We start from the raw sequence: 23127 nt of genomic DNA on the forward strand, positions 1-23127 counted from the left end.
ACAGTTTGTGGTAGAGACAAGTCTTTCATGTTCTGGTACTTTGAAGAGTATTTCCACTGTGGAGTATCTCTTGGAGATGCATGAGCTGCTCCACTGAACGGTTTGAACCAAGAGGTCTGGAAGCTGAGAAATCACTGTGCTCAGGGTCCTTCAAGAGCTAAGCTGCTGCACCTCCCTGTTAGTAACAAAGTCAAGATCCTCTCACCTAGCAGTTCAGGCAGTTCCAAGCTTGCCACCAGTCCCGCCATGGCCTTGTCACGCGCAACGGCTGCCATACAGGTTGCATGATCCGCGGATAGCCAAGGACGAGCCAAGTTGAGCTCACGATCAAGGAAAAGCAGACATATAAGCCCCTCTTCTTCCTCGAGTAAGGTGATTGACAGCTCACACTATCCCCATTTTCTTCCACAGCTTCCATTTGCTGCCATTCTTCATCATGCGTTTCCAGAAGATTGCTCCTTTTGCTCTTGCAGCAGCTGTTGCTTCGGCACAGAATGCCACTGAAGGTGGTAACATTACCACTGGCGGAAACATCACTACTGCTACCAATGGAACTGTTCCTTTGGCCAATGATCAGCTCAACTCTTTCTGGACTCTCCTCCAACAGTTCAATTTGTTGAGCGGCTTCAGCAACATGAGAAACATCACTCTCCTTGCACCTAGCAATGCGGCTCTTGCTAGCTTGAACTCCTCCGGTGTTGCTCTCACCTCCGAGCTCGTCCAAGCATTGATCAGCTACCACACCCTTAATGGCACCATCATGGCTGCCGACATCAACAACGTCACCTCCGCATTCCCTCACACTCATTTGACCAACCCTTCTTTCTCCAACGTTACTGGAGGACAAGTCGTAGAAGCCATCCTGGTCAACGAGACCGCCTACTTCTTCAGCGGCCTCAAGAACAACGTTTCGGCCACCACAGTCGACCTCAACTTCACCGGTGGTGTCATCCACATTGTTGATGGTACCCTCACCATTCCCGGAAACCTCACTTCTACCCTTACCAATGCCAACCTGACTGCCCTCGCCGGTGCAGCTCAGGCCCTCAACCTGACTTCCACCCTCAGCAACCTCCACGATGTCACCATCTTTGCCCCCAACAACGACGCCTTCCAGGCTGTTGGTGATGCCCTCGCCAACGCCTCCACGAGCGAGCTCGTATCCGTCCTCGGCTACCACGTCGTAAACAACAGCGTCCTCTACAGCGCCGACATCACGAACGGTACCACCACCGTCCCTACCTTCCTCGGCGGTAACATCACCGTTCAGAATATCAACGGTAGCTACTACGTCAACAGCGCCGAGGTCGTCAACCCTGATATCCTCTTCTCTGGCGGTGTCATTCACGTCATTGACAGGGTGCTGAACCCCAACAACACTATCGCTCACAACGCTACTGAGACTGCTTCGTCATCATCGACTTCTCAGGCTTTCGCTGGTGTCACCACCAGAGCCTCCAACGTTCCCTTCACTTCTGGCCAGGCCGCACCCACCTCGACAAACGCTGCTGTCCAAGGATCTGCAACCACCGGAGCTGCTGCCTCCTCCACTGGCGCTGCCAATGCCTTCCAGACCGGCGCCGTCGGTGCCATGGCCTTGTTCGGTGGTATCGGTGCCATGTTCGCCAACTTCTAAGGGAAGAATCATTTTCCATTTAGACTGAGTTCTGCTGCTTCTTGTAATCATTACTCGGACCCCCCGACGAGTTACGACGTTCTTTTTCACGCCCCATTTCCTTTTGTTCTCTATTAGCTCATCTTGATACCAAAGTCTTGCTCTAATATAAAACATCTTCTACTGTCAATCTGTCTCTGTCCGTTGTGCGGTGTGTAAAGATTTGAGACACAGGGTGGGAACATCACCCGGATCGGGTTAGGTTTCGTCGTCCTTCCTCAAGGGTTCACCTCGCTTTCACAAGTCAAGATTTGACCTTCATGAGCGCGAAATCTACTTGCGTATTGCTGCTGGCGGTCGAGTTTCTGATGAGTGCATGGACAAAACGAGCACGCGTAACTGCGATGGATGTGGTGTGAGACAAGCACGTTCCTTCAGCCTAAACATTTCTGCCTCAATACTGCAACAGTACCTCTAACATCCCTTTACTCGCTGCAAACGCTAGGAGCCGAATCGACTACACTCAACAAGCAAACTGTCACCTAGAAGCATCTGATCCACGTCAACGATGTCATATCTATTGGCGACGCATCTATGAAGACCAAGCACGTCTCTGCATCCAGCATCATCTTCGCAAGGCGCTGGCATCAGTTCACAACGCGATGGGAGACGATCCGATCAAGCTCGACACCTCTACAGCCGCCACTGACCTCGATCAGGACGATCCCCACGGCATCTTCAAATCAACACGCTGATACAGACCGATCATTTCAGTGCGCCGGGACCATGCTGGCCACTACACTATCGACTCAAGCCGCCGCAAGTTTGCTTCTCTCGCACAGGCTTCTGGCTTCACCGCCCTGGAGAGTCCTCGGCATCGAGGCTCGAGCAGGCTGCTAGACCATCGAAAACTTTGAAATACCCCACGCCTCTGCCCTAGCAGCAGAACCATCATGAGGTACAGCAAGGGCATCTTTGAGAGCTGCCAGGGGGACCTGAGGTACTACTTGAATTCACGAGTGACAGAAGCCCTACTTCGTCCTCGAGGACTGGATACCCCCTGTCCAGCTTTTCTCGAGTAACGCCTTTATTGTCAAAAGTAATGTCCAACTGCTCAAGCACGCCCTCGATATCGCGTCCGCCCTAGCCGGAGAGGGTCACTTCGCATGACTGATGGGCTGGGTAAGGCTCTGGACGGACCCACCGAGGAGAAGAGGAAGAAGATGATGAGAAAGCAGAAGAAGAAGAAAAAGAGGAGCAGGGATGAGCCTTACAAGGCAAAGAAGGTCACATTGGATGTGAGCTACGAAAGCGAGTCCAGCTCTGATTCAGACTCCGAGGAAGAGCAGGGCAAGGAGAAGGCGAGTGAGGATGAGAAGGAAGACGTCGCCATACCCGACGCCCTGTTCAAGACACCTAAAACCGCGCAGCAAGAGATGCGCCCTAGACCGCGCCGAGCTCTCTGACTTGACCCCTATTCGTCCCGCCACTTGGACCTCCGGCTTGGTTGCCTAGCTCCGTGGTTCTGGCCCAGATATGGAGAGATCAGCTATGCTTGGGCTGCAGGGCCTAACTTATCCACTTCTACTCCGCAAGTGGCGCCCTCTCTCTCTCGCCCAGCTGTCCCATCATGCCCAAAAACTCCTGCCACTAACTTTAGAGACATCGAGGCTGTGGGAATGTAAGATACTTCTATGATCGGTCCAGTCATTCGTTGAGGCAAATTCTGCTGACGTGCTCTTACTGAATGCGACCCTGGTGCAGAAAGCATCTTGCATTTCTACAGAGGCATGAGCGTGAGATACTTTGGCAAATGCAGAGTCAGGTCTAGTGTCGATTCTGATACCAGCAGCTACGACCAACCCATAACTTTCCCGTACGGTGGCGAAGTTCCACTATTGGTCGATCTGTGCACGATCGTGTGCGTACTCCGAATACTGGCATTCTCTTCGACTAATCCTTTTTGACTGTCCGAGTCACTTTTGCAAACGTCTTTGAGCTCGATCGCTGGATCTGGCCCCGTGACGTGAGTCTTGTAGCCTTTTGGTGTCTGTCTCACTGATCTCGCACTCGGAAGCTGAGCTCTGACGAAAGGCACGCAGCTCGTCGCGATACCGAACTTGAACTCGAGAGTGCCGTACATCACAACATCGCTGTTGTCTCCCTTTGTACTGACGACGGGAAAGTATGTGATGCGAATGATTGAAAAGACAGTCGTCAGCAGCCCGAGTGCGAAGCTGATGTAAAGTGTTGCTTTTCGGCGCTGTTCGAGCTGGAGATTGCGGAAAAGTAGATAAGGCAGCATGGCGAAGATAAGTATGTCGAACAAAATTGTGATCGAGGCCATAGGATAGTTGACTGCTGCAAACGGTAGGCAACGTCCGGGATGGGAGCTGTGGAAGTTTTTCTGCAGCTGTTCATCAAGTCAGCGTTCAGATCCGCCAGATCCTTGTGGTAAAGTGGCTTACTGGTATGCAGAAGAAGAGGACGATCAAGGTGAAAGCGAAGTGACAAATAGTTGATGAGATCGCAATCCCTGTGGTAAAAATCCTGAAGCTTACCAGCCCGGTGTACTTAGTAAGTCGCAGGAATGTCAAGCAAAGCGACAACTTGAACCCTGCGATACCAAATTGGTAGAAGGGCTTGCCAACGTAGCTGAGCTAAAGTCAAGGACGGTCAGAACTGATGTATGAGGAGCAAAGCTAGCAAGACTCACCTTCGTGAGCATGGCTTTATCCTCCAGAGGTCGGAGATTGGGAGGTAGGCCAAGTCCATATCGTGTTTCTGCCACGGTCAATTGAAAGTTCGAACTTCGCTTCAGCCTCACAGGAGGTCAAAATGGCGTCGGTACATCAGTACTTACGTAGCACACACAAGATCTTGTAGATAACACTAAAAACCTAGACGTCGCAATTAGCAAGTGCATGTCAGACAAAGCTGTGCTGGGATTTACCAGAGTAGTTGAGATAATCCACTCCTCAGCTTTCATAGACCACCTTCGCGGCCACACCCTGCCAACCACCATAGCGAACGCAATTACAGTTGTGGCCATGCTGACAGCGACTATCGTTCGCCACCGCGACTCTTGATCGACCTGATCCGAAGCATGTTTGACCCATACCATGTTGAACCTCAAGGGAAGTCGAAGATGAAACGCGAAATCTCGAGCATCCACCTACGCTTCAAATACTTTATACGAAAGGCTTGAGCATGCATCATGGCTTCTGCTGTCAGTAATCAGGAGATTAATCCTCTCCTTCTCGTAAGCTCTATCTTCCACCCCTGGTCAGCTAGGCTCCTATGGGTTCGTCCATCAAAACTTGTTTGTGAAATGAGACGAAGCAATATTCTTATTGACGAAATCTAAACGAAATCCCTGAAGTACATGCACCACGAGAACGCTCGGTTGGATCTACCAGTGTCTGGCATAGAAGTCTCATCTATCTTGTCACCTTTTCGGAGTGGCAAGACCTTGATTGCAGTACAGAAATCTCTTGGTGTGATCATCTGATCGCTCATAGCAGAGCGGAAAATCGAGACAGCCGTTGTAGACGGCTGAGGAGGAGGAGGAGATGACCAGATGGCCGAGGGTGATGGATGCGCAGGATATTGACCAGAGCTGTAAGTACCCCCAGCAATGGCTGAGATAGATCTGGCAATACTCCTTGTTTATTCGCATCTCAACTTGGTCAAGCCAGCAGCTTCTCAATCAGACTGCTTCATTACAATCCTGTTGACCACACTGTACTCAGCAAGATACACAACTTCCAGATGACCATCAACATGATTATGTCAAACCCTGGCATGGCTGGCATTCTATGCCACAGTCGCGACCGCAGATTTCCCTTGGTTGAGTCCGGTCTACGATCAAATCTTCCAGGTTGCATTGCCCATTCCTAGTATCAAGGTGCCAAAAAGGTGAGTCTTGTTGCTGAGGGTCCTTAGCTCGCAGTCACTAATCAGTTGTGCAGAACTCACACCAGTCCAGCGACCGGACTGCCCATGGATTATTATGAAGTCGACATCAAACCTCTAGAAGTTCAAGTCTATCCCAATCTGGGCAAAACGAGGCTTGTCGGATATGATGGTCAGAACCCTGGACCAACATTCATGATGACCAAGGGTCGGGAAGCAGTTGTACGATTCATTAACCACGCCGACCGTGCCAACTCAGTCCATTTGCATGGTTCTTACAGTAGGTAGTCCTTCTATGTTGATGATCAACCTCACAGACCACTAATTTGATACGCATAGCTCGAGCTCCATTTGACGGTTGGGCCGATGATACTACCGAATCGGGACAATACAAAGACTATTACTACCCAAATGGTCAGAGCGCAAGGACGCTTTGGTATCATGATCATGCAATCGACCACACTGCCGTGAGTCTCAAGCCTTTAACTCCCCCAAAGATCCATCATTGACTTGCTGGGCTGCAGGAAAACGCATACTAGGGTCAAGCGGGATTCTATATCCTACATGATCCCGATGAGTTGAAGATACCTGGACTACCTCAAGGAGATTTTGACGTACCGCTGGCACTTGCCGCTAAAAGGTACAACCCTGATGGAAGTCTTTGGGACCCGGAAGCAAACAACGAAGAGACCAGTGTTTTCGTAAGTAAAGTCCATGTGTTGATGGGCCATGCAAAGTGTGCTGACTTTGTCCTCTAGGGAGATGTTTTCCATGTGTAAGCAAGGTCAAATGTTATTCAGCAGTTCTTGATTAACATCGCTCGTCACAGCAACGCACTACCGTAGCCATTCTTGAACGTAGAGCCGCGCAAGTATCGATTCCGTGTTCTTAACACTGGTATCAGCCGGTCATATCAGCTATACTTTGAGCCTGACAAGACGCCTGGCACAAGATCCGCGATGACTGTGGTAGGATCTGATGCAGGGTTGACGGCAAAACCTGTTCAAACCACTCAGCTTGACATCCAACAACAGGACCACGAGATGATGGCAGCCTTCAACGTCACTGTTCTGGCAGACCTAGGTTATAACGACACAACTCGATTCCTTGATCCCATGGAGCCTCGATATCGAGCCGTTGACTACCCAGCTAGCGACTTTACATCCCATACAGGCGTCTTCTCAGACTCCACGATTGACCAGAAATTAGACTTCTTTGCAAATCTTGATGCATACGCTCACGAGGCCGACGCAGATGCAGCACTGGTCTCGTATTGGAAGACACACGTTGCAGGTGCACCTAACACACTCTCTAGAAGCACAAAGAGTAGCACTACAGCCACTAGCTCAAAGTCGAGCATAACAAGCACAGTCAAAACGACCAAATCATCGAGCTCGACTAGCACCAAGTCAACGGCGTCTAGTTCGGCAGTGTAGTGAGAAGATATTGATAGCAGCGATAGCATTATGCAGATAGAGTAGGCCTTAGTTGCTATGATGCGATGGAGGAATGGAGACAGAGATGTGCTTGAGTTTTGCTGAAACGTGCTTTGGTTTGTAAGGCCTGCTATGGTATCGAATTATTGTGTCTCTCTCTTGCTGCCCTGCTTTTCTTCCCCTGACTGTGTGATCTTCTGATAAGCAACGAGATTCCTCTCAATCATTCTCTCTCCCCATGCCCATATATGTTTCTTCATCCGTAATTGATATGTCCCATAATTCACACAATTTATGCTGCCGCAGGAAGACCGTCCGTGAACGATCTATGTGTTCCAATCAGCACTAGATTATGATCTTTACCAGAGATCAATATATTCAGTAAAACGTCCCAGTCAAATTCTTGGCTGCATAGCTGTGAGCCTGCAAGCCATGGTCTACAGTACCGTGATGTTGATCCCGTAGATTTGCGCACATTTCTTTGTCAAATTCCTATCCTTTGACCCTTTACACAACAACCAGTCCTTTGACTCGACTTCATGCGTCTTTCACCAATCCTCGCGTTCCTTTCATCACTGCCATTGCTCTTTGAGCTTCCTAGCTGGCTGAACAATCTCCTTGTCCTCGTGAACAAAGCAACTACATCGACAGCATTTCGATAAATAGACCTTCCTAACAATCTTTTCTCCTCTTCTCTAATCACATCCCAGTACAACACAGACACAACACAACCACAACCACAACCACAACACAAACAGCAAGATGTGCAACTCCACCACCACCCCCTGCTCGAGCGCCCCCTCCTCCACCTCTACTGCCTCTAGCACTTGCATCATCTCTCGTCAACCCACAACTCCTGTTTGCCCTAGTTGTTATCGTACTATGTCTTGGAATGCCTATGCTGCCTGCTTTTACTGCAGCCGCTGCCGCTTTTACGCTTAAGTGGTCTACCATCTGACTTTAACAACTCTAACAACTCTTCTACCGGCAACTCTACTCGGACAATGGTATACTACAATTAGGTGCGCTATCTGAACTAACAGGTGGGTCTTCTCAATAGGCGTTATGGTTGCGCTTTCGATTCTTACCTCTAGGTTTTTGTGTTTTATCTTTGGGATGTGACTATAACCAAATCAAATCAAATCAAATCAAATGTTTCTCTTTCCTAATAATCTTTCTGTTTCAATGTGCAACATGTTTCGTGAGTTGTCGTTACTTCTTACTACCTTCTAGGGAGTGATAGCGTTTCCTAGCAGCTTGCCGATCTCCTCGGCGATGGCCATTGTCTTCTCTTCTGTGAGTCTGCGTCCAACAATCTGTACTGCAACAGGTGCGCCGTGATAGGCTTCGGCATCATCTGTGATCTTGTCAGTTGCTGTCCGACTTCGAGGACATCCACTAAACTTACACTCTTCTTGCACCTGCTTATCCATATCGTTCATTGGCTTGAAACTCTCATCCTTCTTGTCCAGATTCTTGTCTGCAAACGTGACAGGCACAACCACACTCGTAAAGTCGAGCAAGTTGATCGCGCTAGCATATCCGTAGTACTTGAATTGATTGTGGCGAATAGCAGCAGTAGGCGTGATAGGCATGATAAATGCATCCATCTCCTTGCCCAACTTCTCCTCAAGCTTATTCCATTCCTCGATATACTCCATCTGGAACTTCCATTTCTGCAGCTGTACATCCCAGAGTTTGGTAATGTCTGCGCCGGAGATGGAAGGATCGACTAGATCGTTGATGTTAGGGATTGCAGGTTCGCCTGATGCTGAGAGGACGGTATGAATGTCTTTTCCTGCGTCAGAGGCGTAGATGCCTTGGATCAGGTCCACGGCGTAGTCGTGTTTATAGGGTTTCCAGTCGATGACTTCGTGGCCATTTTCGCGCAGTGTTGAGACTACTTTGTCGACTCCGCGGAGGATTGGCGGGTGAGGCATCACCACATCATCGTTGTTGAAGAAGCCAAGAGTTAGTTTGTCGGAAGTGATCTTCTTGACTGCAGCGTCGTGCTCGGATTGTCTCCATGGCATGGGGATGACTTTGGAGTCGTGTTTCCAGGGCTCCTGCTCCAAGACTGACTGTACAAACAGTCTCATGTCTGGGACTGAATGCGTGATAGGTCCTACAACACTGTGTACAGTCTCTTGGCCTTCCATGCTGTTCGCCATCTTTCCGTATGGCAGTCTTCCGTGACTAGGTCTCAGTCCGTACAAGAAGTTGAAAGCCGAAGGTACGCGGATGGACCCTCCAATATCAGTACCAACACCAATGATACCACCTCTAATACCAACATTAGCACCCTCTCCACCCGAAGAGCCACCAGGAGACAAATGCTTGTTGCGAGGGTTGACACTACGACCAGTAATGTTGTTGACAGTCTCGCAAACCATCAAACTCTGCGGTACAGAAGTCTTGACGTAGAAGACAGCTCCCGCTTTTCTCAACATTGCAGTAAGCACGGAGTCTTCAGTGTCGTACTTGTCAATCCAGGCCACATAGCCCATAGTCGTCTCCAACCCCTTGATGCGCAGTTGATCCTTGAGAGAAATAGGCAAACCATGCAAAGGTCCAACCGTCCTTCCATTCTTCTCATAAAAATCATCCAATTCTTTCGCCTGCTTCAGCGCCATTTCGGGGAAAATTTCCAAGGCGCAATTGGTGACTTGATGGGATATAGCTGCGCGCTTGCAGAATGCGGTTGTCACGTCGACAGCTTTGAGTTTTCCCGCTGCTAGTTTTGCTACCAAGTCTGTCGCGGAGGAGTTTGTGATATCGAGCTCGGTTCTGCTGAGGATACCGCTGGTTGCTGGGATATCCATGACGTTGTCAGGCAAAGACGAAGTGTCGATGCGCCACTCTTTCGGTATGCTGTCATTGATGCGTTGATTCTTCGCCGCAGCGATTTCTTTCCAATCTTTGCCCATTGTGTATGTCGCAGAGTTTCGTATGTCTTTCCCAGATTGTTTGATTTCTGCGGATGTCTTGACAGTCGCAGTTGGTGATTATAGATAACATGGTGAATGGTGGTATGCGGGTCGGTATGTCGGTTATCTGTTGGGGTAGATTGATCGCCTATCTGCGGGGTCGATGATGTAGCATGATTATGTGATCCGTCCACCCTATCAATTGATAAGATGGAGAAATCGTACATTCAAAAATGGGAACATGAACATTTGAGAGAAGAAGAAGTCGATGTCCAGACAGGTTCGGCGGTCTCGAAATCTTGATGCATTCAGACTACGAATTGCTGGCTGGGGCCGGAATACACATTTTCCGGGCCGACTTGAGCTGCACAGATATTGACTTCTGCCAAAGCGACCCAGGTCGGACGCCGGAATCATCACACATCCGGGATGAACAAAGAGCTTGGAGAGACCCAAGCTCGGGTTGACTTCTTCTTGTATACAGCTACGACCGACGTCAAACATGGAGCGGACCATCATGAATCGACACCCGGCGATTCCATGTGGTAAGCAATTCCGGAATTCCGGGTGCTCGAGCCTGTTGTTTCCATATTCCAAGCACAGGAAAGCAACTGAGCCAGAATTGGAGCTTGACTACTTGGACTTCTTGAAATAAGAAAGGTCAAAGGCATCGCGTACAATCCTAGAATGATTCAACAGTACCACACCGGCATGGCTCGTTACTTCCTGACCCTGGCCTCTCTGGCTGCCTTTGCTGCTGCAAGTTACAACTTCGAGCCAGAGCATGTTCAAGTAATTGAAGATGTACGTACCTTGGTTCACGTTTCTTGCCCGTCTTCAGTAGGACTGACATTAAATGACAGCCTAGCCTTCCTGTGCAATACTCCTTGCAAGACTCTCAGCTCATCTCTCCGTTATCGACCGCACTCAACTCGTACTGGTACGCAACTTTTTTGACAAGCACGGATGACAAGCAATACGCGGTTCTCTCGCAAACCATTGCAGCCGCAAATGGCCTGGCGGTATTGCGCACGTCGGTACTGGACCTCAAAAACACCGAAAACTACTGGCAGCAGATCCTAAGTGATCCCTACCACGACAACTCCACTTTGCATAATGGACGCCTCCACATTGATGCCTCGACGCACGGCATTGTGGGTCTATCCAACGACAGTATTTCGACAATGGGCATTTGGGCCTCGGCAAATGACTTTGCTTACAACTTCACCATCAAAGCCACTTCTCCAGTCCTGTTGAATGGTGGAGCGGGTGTATTTTCTTGGGCTGATGGGGAAACAAGGCAATGGTCGTTACCCAGCTGTGAAACCAGCGGCGAATTGACAATTGGCAATCACACTCTGGAAGTCAACACGACCAACTCAATCACCTGGTATGACCGCCAACATGGAGTCGCTGGTGTTAATGGTCAATTCACCTGATTCGGTATGCAGTTCCCCGGGTCTGACATCAAGGCTAGCATGTGGTACACCGACAACACAGGTCTGTACGAGCAGCACCTCAAATTCATTACCGTGCGCAAACACTCTGGCGTTGAGATCGTCGGCTACAATATCACCGAAGAAGGCGCAACTTGGACCTCTCCACGCAGCAATCTCACCTATCCCCTGGCATGGTCAATCTGGTTCGACAACGGCGATTTCCTACGTGTTGAAAGCGTCAGAGATGACCAAGAAATTTATGCACCCGGTCAATTGACAGCCATCTCTGCATTCGCTTCGGTCAAGGGAAGATTCTTCGGTCAAGAAATGGGTTACGCTTTGGTAGACAATGTACCCGGTAAGGGGGCAACTTAGGAGGTTCTGTCGGTGTTTATGATTTGCCATCTCAAGATCTCGGAGTCGGTTAGTGGAGATGTTTCTAATCGACTAAAGTATTGATAATCATGTAAACCTTGGAAGAATAACAAAGAACACTATCCCCTGCTGAAACAATGTATACTTCAACCACAAGCCATTTCTCCTTAGTAAAGCTCCAGCACCAGTTTCTGCCCTGACACCTTGCCACTCTTCAAAAGCTCCAATCCTTCCTCTATCTTGTCGAATCCTGTACCTCTCAGCTGAATTGGAGGAGATCTTAATTTCTGCTCCTCTACCAATTTCGGCAACATGGCGTAAAATCTTGCCAAACCTGCTCTGTCTTCAAGTTTGATAGGGAACTTGGGTCCGATGGGTGGCACAAGCTGGAAAGCACGACCAAATACAGTGTACATGATCATCGTCTCCAACTCGACACCCTTGACAGCGCTCTTTGCCTGAGGATCCAGCGTAACGACTTTGCCATTCTTATTAGCGACGACATTACAGCAGAACTCATTGCTCCCCGCGCCACCGAAGCCATCGAATGCAAGAGCGAGATCCGGATGCGCGGTCTTGATTTTCTGCAGACTTGATTTATCTTTGTAGTTGTAGACTTCATCAGCACCATACGATTTGACAAGGTCGTTCGAGTGAGGTGAGCAAGTGGTTATGACACGCAATCCAGCCATTTTGGCAATCTGAATGGCGAATAGACTTGCAGAAGTACTGCCGCCGTAGATGAAGAGTTCTTTGCCTGCTTCTACGGGCTTCTCGTCTGGCCATGGGAGACCGAGAACGAGGTTCAAAGCTTGCATGGCGGAAACAGCAGAGACGCCGTAAATAGCTGCTGTGGTGAATGGGACAGATTCAGGGATTTTCCAAGCTAAGTCGCCGTCGATGGTCAGGTATTCGGCGTAAGACCCGCGATTGTTGTAGATACCGCCATGAGTGACACCTGCAATACGATCGCCGACTTTCCAATTTCCCTTTGCTGATGCCCCGACAGACTCGACTGTACCTGCATAATCGCAACCAAGAATACTATTAGGGCGACCAAGGAGATCGATGTGTTTATAGTCCGTGGGCTGTAAAAACGTCAGGTTTGGATATTCAATGGAGTTCAAGAAGGTACAAACATTTTGTGCGACAGCTTTGACTTTGACTAGGACTTCAGTCGCACTCGGTGTAGGCGTAGGAAATTGTCTAACCGACACATCATGCGCGATGCTGAATCTCGTTGCAAGTTTCCAAGCCGTACCGCCAATTCCTCGATTGGTCGTCGCGAATGCGCGCATTGTTGTGGGTGCCATGGTTGTAACAGATGATCGTCTATATAAAAAGAGGTGTGAGTAAGGTCGTTGATGATTCGCAAAATCACCCGGGTCGTGAGGTTCCTTTTGTTCTGTCGCGATGTTGACTCATCATGAAGCTTGACGGATGGTTATACAGCCTTGTTGTTGCAACGGCCCTTTTTGCAGTCGGGGTAACTCACGGACCGACGGTGTGATCCCGTCCGCAGCAATCTTGACAATGATTGATCATCAATTGGATCTTGCCACCACGAGGGATGCTCTAGGACATGGTATCGAGGCAAGAACTGGATACGACTCTCGTTAGATCAGCAGTCTAACACAGGCTGGTGTTACTTGGCACTCTTAGCAGGACATCCGACATCGTAAGTGGGAAAATCAATAACATTCTATAGTCGTAAGCGTGTATTTTGTTGCAGTCAATCAAATTCGCCGTCAACCCTCAAGCAACACTCGAGTCGCTGTCAGTGCGTCTAGACACCCAGCTTCTCACCGAGAATCCCTTCTTCTCATCCTTGTAATAGTAACGACCCTTTCTCTCGTCATTAGCGACGAGGATGTCTTCGCCAGTCACTTCATGGTCCATTCTACTTTCATGCTCAGGAGCAAAGCGCATCAAGGCCCAATAACACAAGCCGGCAGCCACGAAGGAGTACATGTAGCCGATCGCGAAACTAGAAATCATGTCAGTGTCTGATGGGAAGTTGTTCGAGATGCAAGAGCGACTTACATGTGCTGGCCTTCAAGCGAAACGCCGAGCTTGCCTTGGTCGATACTGTTGGCAAAGCCTGGAAGAGGGGGCAAGAAGCCAACGACGAGTGCGACAACGGCACGCCAATTGGTGCCGAATTTGGGAGAGTAACGATAGATGCCGTCAAATCTGTACATGTCTGGTACGGACACATTGCCGCGGCGGGTGATGTAGTAGCTGAGGAGCATGAGTCAGAATATTGTGCTTCAGCTAAGGTGTACAATTGTACTCACTCTACCATGATGATGGCAGTCATAGGACCAAGGAAGATGGTGTAACCACTAAGGAAAGAAAGGAACTTTTGAGCAGAAGCAAGGATTTTCCACTGCATAGAGTTAGTCATATAGAACAGAGGAGATAGATGTAGAGTCATTCATACCGGAACACAAGCCCAAGCACCGATCAAGGCGGCGAGCAACTGGCCACGACGAATGTTGATGTACTTGGGGAAGAAAGAGACCAAATCGTTGGCGGCACTGATTGAGTTGGCCGAGATGTTGATACCAAGAGTAACGATGATGAGTCCGATGGCTCCGAAGGCAGATGCAGCACGGCCAGCAGACGAGCCAGATGCACTCCACAGTCCGACGATAGTAACAGGGTTCCAGAGAGGAGTTCCTGCCTTGGCAACTTCCTCAGGATATGCGACAGATGAGGCTGCTGCGGTGAAAATACCGAGGAGACCGACAATGGTAAAGATGAAGGGAATGACAAAGGCTTGACAATTCTGAGCGCTTCTCTTGTTGGCATATCTTGCGAAATCGGCAATGTTGAGACCGAGAGTGGAGTAGTTACCCAAGACCGAGTTGAGGTTGGAGAAGAATGCCCAGACCAGGATCGAGCCCTTTACTGTAGGCCCTTCGGTAATGACTGGACTGGCACTGACTGTACCGCCAGCCTTGTGCAGGGTGTGACCGAAGACAGCCAGGAAAATGATGGGTGCGATGATTGATTTGAATCCAAAGAAGTATTGTACCTTGGTGTAAGGAATGCAGAGGAAGGGGAGTTGGAGCAGGAAATAGAGTACGAAAGCACACATTCCCTTGGTGTCGATACCCTGACCAGCGGCGATGTGGTTGGGGATGTTTGCATAACTCGGCCAAATCGCAGTAAGCAAGACTTCCATACATTGACCTCCAGTGACTGTCTGCACTCCGAGCCAGATGATGGCGAGAGCGCAGCGAGATACGACGACAAAGTAACTGAAGTAGTAGCCGAATGACACACGGGCGATGATTGGAAATGGGACGTGGAGGTGGGCACCAATTCTACCGTTCATCGTGATGACAGCGCCCATGATGAAGTTGCCGAGAACACAAGCACCGATTGCCATTCTCCAGCTGAGACCACCAGCAATCATGGATGATGCGACTTCCCAGTTGGAAACAGCCCATGCATCGGCCATCCAGTATGCGACGTAAGCTTTCCATGTCCAGGTGCGGTTTGATGGCGGAATAGGGTCGAAATCGGCATTAGATGCGTTTGGGTTTGTTGCAAAACTGCTGGGTTCTTGATCAACAGCTAGCTTGAATCCGGTGAAGCGGCGCTTGTAGGCAGAAGAGTCGCCCATCTGGACGGGCTCAACAGTGTGTGAGACCTCGCCAGAGGCATCGCCTTTGACGTCGCTGTAAACCATGATGGAAAAGAAATGATACTGCAAGCGACTTTGGAAATGCGCGTTTGTGGATGAGGAAGGACAAGAAGAGCATGCGCTGTGACAGGTCACTCATATATTGCGCGATAGTGCGATGCAGCTGGTGTAAAAAAGATGCCTTATCGCAAAGCCGCCTACCTGGGTCAAAAACAAATGGGCTAGATTCTGGCAATTCGCATGGAGCTGAAAAGCTTGCGCACGCCACTGTACATATCGCCTTCATTGTTGTTTCTCCGATACTTGCTTATGTCGAGGAACTATGCAAATGATTGGATGCGATATGATGATAGGACAAGCGCGGGTAAAAATCCGTAGATAGCAAGGGTCGTACACGTAGACGCGTTGGAAGTATAGATAAGGGTTCACTCACCTCGTCGGCGTCGCCCTACAGGAAGAACACATGCGAGTACAGTACCCCAGATTGTTTGGAAGTCCCGACGATCGATTCTGATGCTTGAATGAAATCCATCAAGGTCGAGATGTTGCTTCCTTCAAAGTATCGCATTGGAAGGAACATTTCGGATGCGACGATCAACACTGAGAAAGGATTGCGCGCAGAAGCAAGCAGCGACGATGGCGCGTTATCTTTTCCTGAGCATCCTTCCGCCACCTCCATCGTTCGACCAGGAATCGGTTTAGGCGTTCCCCGCGATGATATGTATAAGAATACCGGGGCATCTATCGAGTAAGGCTATCGAGTAAGGATATGGAGTGCCCGGTTCATCGAGTAAGGCCATCGAGTAAGTCGACCGTTCGAGCCGGCCTCTGGAAGCTTTTTGGCTTTTTGCTGCATCTCCGCACGCGACACACGATATTCGCCGAACTTTTTCCGCAAATCGATTTTGAATTCTCATGCGACACGAGAGCCGGTCCTGCTTGTCTCATCACCATCTCTATCGGGGTCTTTTCTTCTCCATATATATTCCACATGGGCCTGCTTGTAGGTACAACTCAACTGCTCGGTGATCGGACCTGTGTAAGGATATTCACTACGCGATGGAAGCCGATACTCCATCGGGTCAACTGTTCCCCAGGATCTTGCGACATCGCGTTGTGGTAGTATAGTCCGCGATGTAAACAGTCCTATAAATGGGGCGATGGTAAGTCCATTGTTTTGCTAGTATCACATTCATTCGCATCAGAAAAGCTTGTCATTAGTAAGTTTTCGAGCCACTGGCGGAGTGAAACTCATTCGCCAGTGAATGCTAGCCTGACTTGTTCCGCAGTGTCCGAAAAGCTCGTCCCTCTTACCATCATCAAAGGCGCAAGCCAGGAGTTTATTCCTTTCCCGACGGGAGAGAATGCCACTGTTGCAGACTTTCATTCGTGAGTTTCTCTCGCTGTTCACGTCGATCCAGGCAGATCAAATTCTGCTTTCCTGGCCATCACTCCCTGACTCTCTCTGACATCCCAAAGCATCCGCACAAGTACCACCGACTCGCCGTCATACCTGACTTCAGGATTCTACAAGATCGAAAAGGGCAAGGCATACCCATTACACTACACCTGCGAAGAAACCAAATACGTCATCAGCGGGCAGATCGATGTTCTGGACGAAGCTACTGGTGTGACACATCATCTTGTTCCTGGAGATTTTGCATTCTTCTATGTTGCCAGTAAAGTGCAGTTCTCGACCAAGTCTGCCGGTTTGGCTTTCTATGCTGTTACGAGACCGGTCAAGGCGGCACACCCGAATCTCGCGGGCAGAGAGGAGGTTGTTCAGTCGAAGTCGAAGCTCTAGAAGGCTGACTTCCGTCGCAGCGCAAAATGCACAATTCGAGATCCCTCATCCTTTGAGATTATCCCAACTTCAAAAGTGACGATTTTATTATGACTGCCAATGCACTAGCGGTTCTTGGCGGTACTTGACATCACTGATTTTACACGATGATGCTTGAGAAATGAACGTCTGACTCCTGATGACAACTGGAGCTTCAACATCAACCTGACGCTTCAGCCTCCAATCCGTATCTCATCATCTTTGAACTCAGTTACAATTGCAACATCGCAGTATGGTGTCCACCAAGCAGTTAGAAGACACGCTGCCACTGCAGGATCCCCGTCACGGTCAATTTGCCGACACTCTAGGCAAGCAATGGCCAATCTACACTTTGGTCGCATTCGATGATCTGGAACTTCAACAACTCGAAAGCGACATCAACAAGGTCGAAGACAGTACTGGTCAATCTGTGCTCATAACTACACCCAACTTCTCCAATCTCACTCTTCGCGATATCTATGAATACCACATTCAACTTCGCGAGAAAGACGATAAGATCCACCCGACTCTCTTCATCGTGGCAGATCAAAGAGACTATCAGACAAAAGGCGTCCTTGTGATCGATCTCCAAGTCATGACAGACACTTCTCAAAATGTCATTGGCGTCTTGCGATGCGGATACGACGATGCAGATCTGTACTGTGCTAATCTTGAAATTGGGAATGTGGATTTTATCGATTACAAGGAAGAGGAGCAAAGCCTTTGGGGTGGCGATAACCCTTACGAAAACCAGCGATACTTTAGCAAAGATCCGTCTTTGCCGGCTGCGTCTGATGATTAATAGCATCAGGATGTTTGCAGTCATGATGGCTGTAGATGAGAGGATCAGGGCTGTCGATGCTCTTGAGGGTTGAATACATTGGCGACAACTCCAACACCTTTGTTCTTGTATCATAGCCATTCTTGAGGCGCGTGTCTACATTTCTCGACTGTCAGTTACAGTTTCCAGTGTCAAATCATCGCTCGGAACATGATACGATTACAGCGACGGATCATGATTCATAAAAGCTACATACATACAAAGGCATCAATGAGCATGAGCACCAGTCTTTTCGACAAGATCCCAATAGCTCTGCGCAGTCTTTAGCCTCAGTGGCTTGCCAACATAAATCATCACAACACCCACACTCCACACAATCTCTCCCAAACACGCAATGACAACAAAGGTATAACGAACACCAAGATTGTTGATCATAGGCACAACAGCGTAACCAAAAGCAAAACCTACAAGAGTCAGTAATTGCAAAGACGATTGAGGAGAATCAAACTTACCCATTGTGTTTCGGACCAGAATAGCTGCAACCATACCATCACCTTGCATTTCACGATAACTATCCATGATATACGTGTACGCCAACGTAGATCCCATGGGCAAGGTAACACAAATCAAGCCCAATCCAAAAACAACACCGAACCAATGGATATGGTACGAAGCCCCAACGCCATAAAGCAAACATCCAGCAGGATGAAGCACAAGCGCAACGAGACAAATCCAAAGTCGTTGTTCAGGCTCCATAATACCATGATTGCGACGAGACAAGAAGACGGCGAGTTTATCTGAAAAGTGGCCGGAGATTACACAACCAATGGAGACGCCGATGAGAGAGGCGAGATAGGTGAGACCGATTGTGTTGGCGCTGAAGTTGTAGGGTGCGTTACCGAAGATGAGCGCTTGAGAGCCGCCGACGACGTTGTACCAGGAGAGGATGCCTCCGACGAGGAGGCCGCTGAAGAACATGCCGGGAAACTTGAGGAGCAGTTGGAATGGCATGATGATCATTTGGAAGGAGATCTTCTGGCTCGGGTTGTGGTAGCCCCAGAGTTTGAGTTTCTCGGTGTAGGTTCTGGTAGGGCTGGTCGACATTGGAGGCGAGTACTCGGTGACGGGCGAGGCTGATCTTTCTTGAGTGATGTAGTTCTTTTCTGAGTCACTGGAGGCCATCATTTCTGGTGTTTTTGTCATGTCCGCAGCTGTCGATGTAGCAATACCGGTCTGCTGAGCGTGGACGAGGAACTTTTCGTGATCGCGCTGGAACATGGTTTCTTCGAAGAAGAAGTAACTTCCGATAGCAAGAGTAGCACCAACAATGGTCAGGATGTACTGAATCCACTGCCAACCAAGTTCTTGAGCGACGTAACCTGATGCCACAGGACACAAGAAGGCGCCGGCGAATAGAGACCAAGCATAGAGGCCGAGATAGAAGCCTCTGTCATGCGTAAAGTATAGATCTCCAACAACAATCTCGATGAGTGTCTCTTGTGGCGAGGTGAATGTTCCAAGTAAGAAGCGATTGGCAAAGAATTCTCCCCTTGTCTTGACAAAGGCAGTCCAGATGGTCATGGCAGTGACCAAGACAGCACATCCGACGAGAGTCAATCGACGACCATAAGTAAGAGCAAATCGTTGTGTCAGAAGAGTTCCCCAGCCCATCATGAGATACATCAGACCATTGCCAGTGCTCAGATCAGCGACCGAAATGCCAGTATCTTCCTCAATGAGGATGTATGCAGGTGATAGCCCAGAGATCATGGCACCGATGAAGAAGCACCACGCAAGGGCAGTGACCAAACTCGTCATCTTTCTGGACTTTCCCCAGCGAAGAGGGTCGTTCGGGTCATCCGTAGGTTGAGGGACCAAGACAATCTCCTTGTGTCCTGCGCCATGCTCGACATGTAGGATGCCAGCCGTGTCGATGAGCTGGACGGTTCCAGGGATCGGGATGTCAGTGTTCATTACGAAGGTGTTGATAAGCTCAGTGAGTCGTAAGCCTGTCAAATGTCGATAACAAAACAAGTTGATGGTGGATGGTCTCAGGAGATCGTCGCAGCTCTTGTATTCCGAATAACCACTCCTTCCAGGGTCCTACAATCAGCATACCCCAACATCTAACAAATCTCGTGTGATTGCCATATCTTGAGGAGATACGCGGATGCCTGCCAAGTGGCTAGACTCTGTTATCTTTGGGGTAATGCAGGGATATGAGTGCGGGGTACGCACACCAACAGAGTCATGGTATCAACGACGTCTGTTACCAGATATAGGCATAAGTATCCTTGTTCTTGGGGTCAGATCAAGATATGGAAGAGGAGACAATGGCTGAGTCTATCATAGTTTGGCTGGACTGCTTCGAGAAACATTAGCAACTTGGGCTTTTAAGGAAGCCGGCACTCTGTTTCACCTAGGTCAGGATTTTGTACGTTTATATCGTGGAAAGAGCCGTTTGATCCAGTGTGCTATTTAGACGTCTTTGCTCCTTCAGGTGGGCTACTCTTCTTCTTAAATTCATCGCACATCTGCTCCATCGTCACCCATTCCACACCCTCATGCTTGTTGATGTACTCAATCAGCCTGAGAAGTCAGTATCGATCTTTTCTTATAGTTTCCTGACAACATACCTCTCGTGCATGAGGAGCACATGGGGTCTCCCTGACACATCGGGGTGAACAGTAAGTGGGAATACGCAGATCTCGTTCGGGTCATCAGCCATCTCTCTGTAGAAGTAGTCAAAGTGATCTCTCCACAGATCTTCAACATCGCGTGCGTTGACATAGCCGTGACTGTTAGGAGCGTCTTTGATGAACAGCATGGGGGGTAGACTATTGAGATGCATGTCAGTAAGTGCGACTCTCAAACAAGTTCAGTCATAATTGCCGCAGAAATACTCACTGTGAGATGTCAGTCATGTTCACCTATACAAGGAGGCCCCTTCATTGAACTTACCTCGTCCAAATACCAGTTCGCCGGAATCTCCACAAGATTGGTCTCTCTGCCATAAACCAACGGCTTCATCCAAGTCTCGGCTTTTTGCTTGTAGTCAATCTTGGTCCAGCTATCTCCAGTTCGCAGCCAGTACATGTGGCAGTCATCATGAGACATGGAGTGATCGTATTCAATACCATAACTTAGCAACAAGTCGGCGCCTTCTTTGCTGGTCTCCCACCAAGGAGCGACACTACCGCGAGGAGGTTTGCCACAGAAATCCGTCAACATCTTGTGAGTCTTCTCCAGGACATCACGCTGTTGCTCCATTGTCATGTCCGTAGGGTTCTCATGTGAGTATCCTGTGACATGTTAGCGATAGAAGGTCATCAAAACACTGCTTCCATTACCGTGAAGGCCAATCTCATGACCTGCATCTCGGACCATCGCGCATTCTTCGGGAAACGTTTCGAGTGTGTGGCCGGGAATGAACCATGTTGCTTTGATATTGTACTTATCAAACAGCTTCAGCATTCGGCGAGTTCCATGCGTTCCTGCAAACAAGCCACGGGAAATATCATTGGGAGAGTCTTGTCCGCCGTATGAACCAAGCCAGCCAGAGACGGCGTCAATGTCGACACCGTAGGAGCAGAGAATACGTTTAGGCATGGTGAGATTGAGATCCGAAAGTGATGAATTGGCGCTTCAAGTTGGCTTTCCAGAACCTAACTGGAGACTCTCATATACTTGGTACTGACTGAGTCGTGGTGTGACGGTCAGGAGGGTCCGATTGTCGGGGTGTGGGGTAGTCGAGATAGGCGAGATTAGACTTTTCGAAACAACCCCACGACTCCAAATCCGGAGCATGACCCCATGAAATGTGCAATTGAATTGGTCGAAGTTCGTAACAAGATCATCAAAGTATTGGGAGAACACACAACATTGCTCAATATCATTGCAAAGGTACAACATGGCTTCTCAGCACGAACTACCTACTCGTATGAGAGCTGCGTACATTGCAGAAGTAAGTGAGACGAGACAAGGCCCGATGCATGACAGACACTGATTGGAAACAGTACAACAAACCATACGCTCTTGGCGAACGACTGTTACCTATCATCAGAGACAACGAATTGCTCGTGCGAGTCCACGCCGCTGGTTTCTGTCACTCAGACTTGCAAGCTTTGCTTGGAGAATTTACAAAGCCTGCACCCATAGGCCTCATCCCTTCGCATGAGATAGCCGGCACCATTGCAAGTGTTGGGCCAGACTACCATGGTCATCTTCAAGTTGGAGACAGAGTTGGAGTGTTGAACTTCAAGAATTCGTGCGGCTCTTGCGTTGGCTGCAACCTGAGCAAGCGGACCGGCAATAATCTCGACCCGCGATTCTGTGATGCCAGAGAAACAGCTGGGTTTCTGCATGATGGAGGATTCGCTGACTATGTCGCTGCTGATCCTGAGACGACAGTCAAGCTTCCGGACTCTGTTTCTTTCGCTCAAGCTGCGCCTCTGATGTGTGCTGGAGCGACAGTCTGGGGGTCTCTCGAGCAAGCGACTGTGGGAGTAGCTCCAGGAGAATTTGTCGCCATCATTGGTATTGGCGGTCTCGGACATCTCGGACTTCAGTATGCCAAGGCGCTAGGATACCGGACTATCGCTGTGGATACTCGCGAAGCAGGGAGGAAATTGGCGGAAAACATGAAGAATGAAGATCTTGAGCCAGATCTTGTGGTAGACCCTTCTGACCAAGAAGCGGCATCCAAGACGATCTATGAGCTCACCAGGGGAGAAGGTGTTGCTGCAGCGATCGTGTGCACTGCGTCAATCGAGGCCAATCGTTGGGCACTTTCTCTACTGCGGATCAGAGGCACATTGGGCCTGCTCGGTCTCCCGCAAACACCCTGGCAGTTCGATGCTGCGCCCATCGTGTTCCGAGAGCTTTCAATCAAGGGCAGCTACGTTTGTGGTAGAGAAGCAGCTGAAAGAATGATGAAAGTGGTGGAGAAGCATGGAGTCATCTCGCACCTTACAATCATCCCTTTCGAACGGATACCGGAGATTGTTAAGATCTATGAGAACTCGAGCTTCCAAGGCCGCATAGTAGTCAAGATGTCTGATTAGTATTCGATTCTATTCATGATCTCAAGAGTCTCCTTCAGTACGGCCTGTGTTGTCAATTCTGACTGCCAAGCCTGTCGGGGTGTAGCTTGCAAGTGATCG

The 23127-nt window shown here is 49.3% G+C and overlaps 13 protein-coding genes across 13 annotated transcripts; 6 read left to right on the forward strand and 7 right to left on the reverse strand.

The window, feature by feature from the left end:
• Nucleotides 1–610: 610 nt before the first annotated feature.
• M438DRAFT_240901 (FAS1 domain-containing protein) lies at nucleotides 611–1606 on the forward strand (the record flags this gene model as incomplete). Its single annotated transcript, XM_029899535.1, has 1 exon — nucleotides 611–1606. A coding segment is annotated over one exon (996 nt), but the record flags the coding sequence as incomplete, so codon positions are not given.
• Nucleotides 1607–2781: 1175 nt separating this feature from the next.
• M438DRAFT_331160 (uncharacterized protein) lies at nucleotides 2782–3081 on the forward strand (the record flags this gene model as incomplete). Its single annotated transcript, XM_029903383.1, has 1 exon — nucleotides 2782–3081. One exon carries the CDS (start codon nucleotides 2782–2784, stop codon nucleotides 3079–3081), a length of 300 nt encoding a protein of 99 aa, XP_029764424.1.
• A 386-nt stretch (nucleotides 3082–3467) lies between these two features.
• M438DRAFT_351531 (uncharacterized protein) lies at nucleotides 3468–4739 on the reverse strand (the record flags this gene model as incomplete). The annotated part of the gene is made up of 5 exons (XM_029906725.1): nucleotides 3468–4028; nucleotides 4177–4275; nucleotides 4332–4399; nucleotides 4479–4515; nucleotides 4569–4739. 5 exons carry the CDS (start codon nucleotides 4737–4739, stop codon nucleotides 3468–3470), a joined length of 936 nt encoding a protein of 311 aa, XP_029764425.1.
• A 448-nt stretch (nucleotides 4740–5187) lies between these two features.
• M438DRAFT_351532 (uncharacterized protein) lies at nucleotides 5188–6966 on the forward strand (the record flags this gene model as incomplete). Its single annotated transcript, XM_029906726.1, has 7 exons — nucleotides 5188–5236; nucleotides 5443–5533; nucleotides 5587–5810; nucleotides 5870–5997; nucleotides 6070–6231; nucleotides 6289–6305; nucleotides 6435–6966. The coding sequence occupies 7 exons, from the start codon at nucleotides 5188–5190 to the stop codon at nucleotides 6964–6966; spliced, it is 1203 nt and encodes a 400-aa protein (XP_029764426.1).
• Nucleotides 6967–8123: 1157 nt separating this feature from the next.
• Nucleotides 8124–9969, reverse strand: M438DRAFT_288309 (glutamyl-tRNA amidotransferas-like protein subunit A). The gene is made up of 2 exons (XM_029901655.1): nucleotides 8375–9969; nucleotides 8124–8323 (listed from the first exon to the last, which is right to left on the reverse strand). The coding sequence occupies exons 1-2, from the start codon at nucleotides 9891–9893 to the stop codon at nucleotides 8196–8198; spliced, it is 1647 nt and encodes a 548-aa protein (XP_029764427.1). The 5' UTR covers nucleotides 9894–9969; the 3' UTR covers nucleotides 8124–8195.
• Nucleotides 9970–10604: 635 nt separating this feature from the next.
• Nucleotides 10605–11707, forward strand: M438DRAFT_361606 (uncharacterized protein; the record flags this gene model as incomplete). Its single annotated transcript, XM_029907521.1, has 3 exons — nucleotides 10605–10697; nucleotides 10757–11283; nucleotides 11371–11707. 3 exons carry the CDS (start codon nucleotides 10605–10607, stop codon nucleotides 11705–11707), a joined length of 957 nt encoding a protein of 318 aa, XP_029764428.1.
• A 96-nt stretch (nucleotides 11708–11803) lies between these two features.
• On the reverse strand, nucleotides 11804–13025 carry M438DRAFT_288312 (GroES-like protein). The gene is made up of 2 exons (XM_029901656.1): nucleotides 12847–13025; nucleotides 11804–12795 (listed from the first exon to the last, which is right to left on the reverse strand). Exons 1-2 carry the CDS (start codon nucleotides 13018–13020, stop codon nucleotides 11875–11877), a joined length of 1095 nt encoding a protein of 364 aa, XP_029764429.1. The 5' UTR covers nucleotides 13021–13025; the 3' UTR covers nucleotides 11804–11874.
• Nucleotides 13026–13462: 437 nt separating this feature from the next.
• Nucleotides 13463–15380, reverse strand: M438DRAFT_310343 (uncharacterized protein; the record flags this gene model as incomplete). Its single annotated transcript, XM_029902417.1, has 4 exons — nucleotides 14151–15380; nucleotides 14005–14096; nucleotides 13751–13948; nucleotides 13463–13694 (listed from the first exon to the last, which is right to left on the reverse strand). Exons 1-4 carry the CDS (start codon nucleotides 15339–15341, stop codon nucleotides 13463–13465), a joined length of 1713 nt encoding a protein of 570 aa, XP_029764430.1. The 5' UTR covers nucleotides 15342–15380.
• A 618-nt stretch (nucleotides 15381–15998) lies between these two features.
• M438DRAFT_361609 (uncharacterized protein) lies at nucleotides 15999–17166 on the forward strand (the record flags this gene model as incomplete). The annotated part of the gene is made up of 3 exons (XM_029907522.1): nucleotides 15999–16005; nucleotides 16652–16751; nucleotides 16842–17166. The coding sequence occupies 3 exons, from the start codon at nucleotides 15999–16001 to the stop codon at nucleotides 17164–17166; spliced, it is 432 nt and encodes a 143-aa protein (XP_029764431.1).
• Nucleotides 17167–17437: 271 nt separating this feature from the next.
• Nucleotides 17438–18133, reverse strand: M438DRAFT_383798 (uncharacterized protein). The gene has a single exon (XM_029908950.1). The coding sequence runs from the start codon at nucleotides 18104–18106 to the stop codon at nucleotides 17510–17512; it is 597 nt and encodes a 198-aa protein (XP_029764432.1). The 5' UTR covers nucleotides 18107–18133; the 3' UTR covers nucleotides 17438–17509.
• A 99-nt stretch (nucleotides 18134–18232) lies between these two features.
• Nucleotides 18233–20104, reverse strand: M438DRAFT_393969 (MFS general substrate transporter; the record flags this gene model as incomplete). Its single annotated transcript, XM_029909145.1, has 2 exons — nucleotides 18478–20104; nucleotides 18233–18429 (listed from the first exon to the last, which is right to left on the reverse strand). The coding sequence occupies exons 1-2, from the start codon at nucleotides 19937–19939 to the stop codon at nucleotides 18233–18235; spliced, it is 1659 nt and encodes a 552-aa protein (XP_029764433.1). The 5' UTR covers nucleotides 19940–20104.
• Nucleotides 20105–20384: 280 nt separating this feature from the next.
• On the reverse strand, nucleotides 20385–21657 carry M438DRAFT_310352 (glycoside hydrolase/deacetylase). Its single transcript, XM_029902418.1, has 4 exons — nucleotides 21316–21657; nucleotides 20928–21267; nucleotides 20602–20802; nucleotides 20385–20554 (listed from the first exon to the last, which is right to left on the reverse strand). The coding sequence occupies exons 1-4, from the start codon at nucleotides 21572–21574 to the stop codon at nucleotides 20440–20442; spliced, it is 915 nt and encodes a 304-aa protein (XP_029764434.1). The 5' UTR covers nucleotides 21575–21657; the 3' UTR covers nucleotides 20385–20439.
• Nucleotides 21658–21875: 218 nt separating this feature from the next.
• M438DRAFT_331170 (GroES-like protein) lies at nucleotides 21876–23028 on the forward strand (the record flags this gene model as incomplete). Its single annotated transcript, XM_029903384.1, has 2 exons — nucleotides 21876–21929; nucleotides 21982–23028. The coding sequence occupies 2 exons, from the start codon at nucleotides 21876–21878 to the stop codon at nucleotides 23026–23028; spliced, it is 1101 nt and encodes a 366-aa protein (XP_029764435.1).
• Between the last annotated feature and the right edge of the window lie 99 nt (nucleotides 23029–23127).

This window comes from Aureobasidium pullulans (genome assembly GCF_000721785.1).
Source record: "Aureobasidium pullulans EXF-150 unplaced genomic scaffold scaffold_2, whole genome shotgun sequence".
NCBI classification, from domain to species: domain Eukaryota; kingdom Fungi; phylum Ascomycota; class Dothideomycetes; order Dothideales; family Saccotheciaceae; genus Aureobasidium; species Aureobasidium pullulans.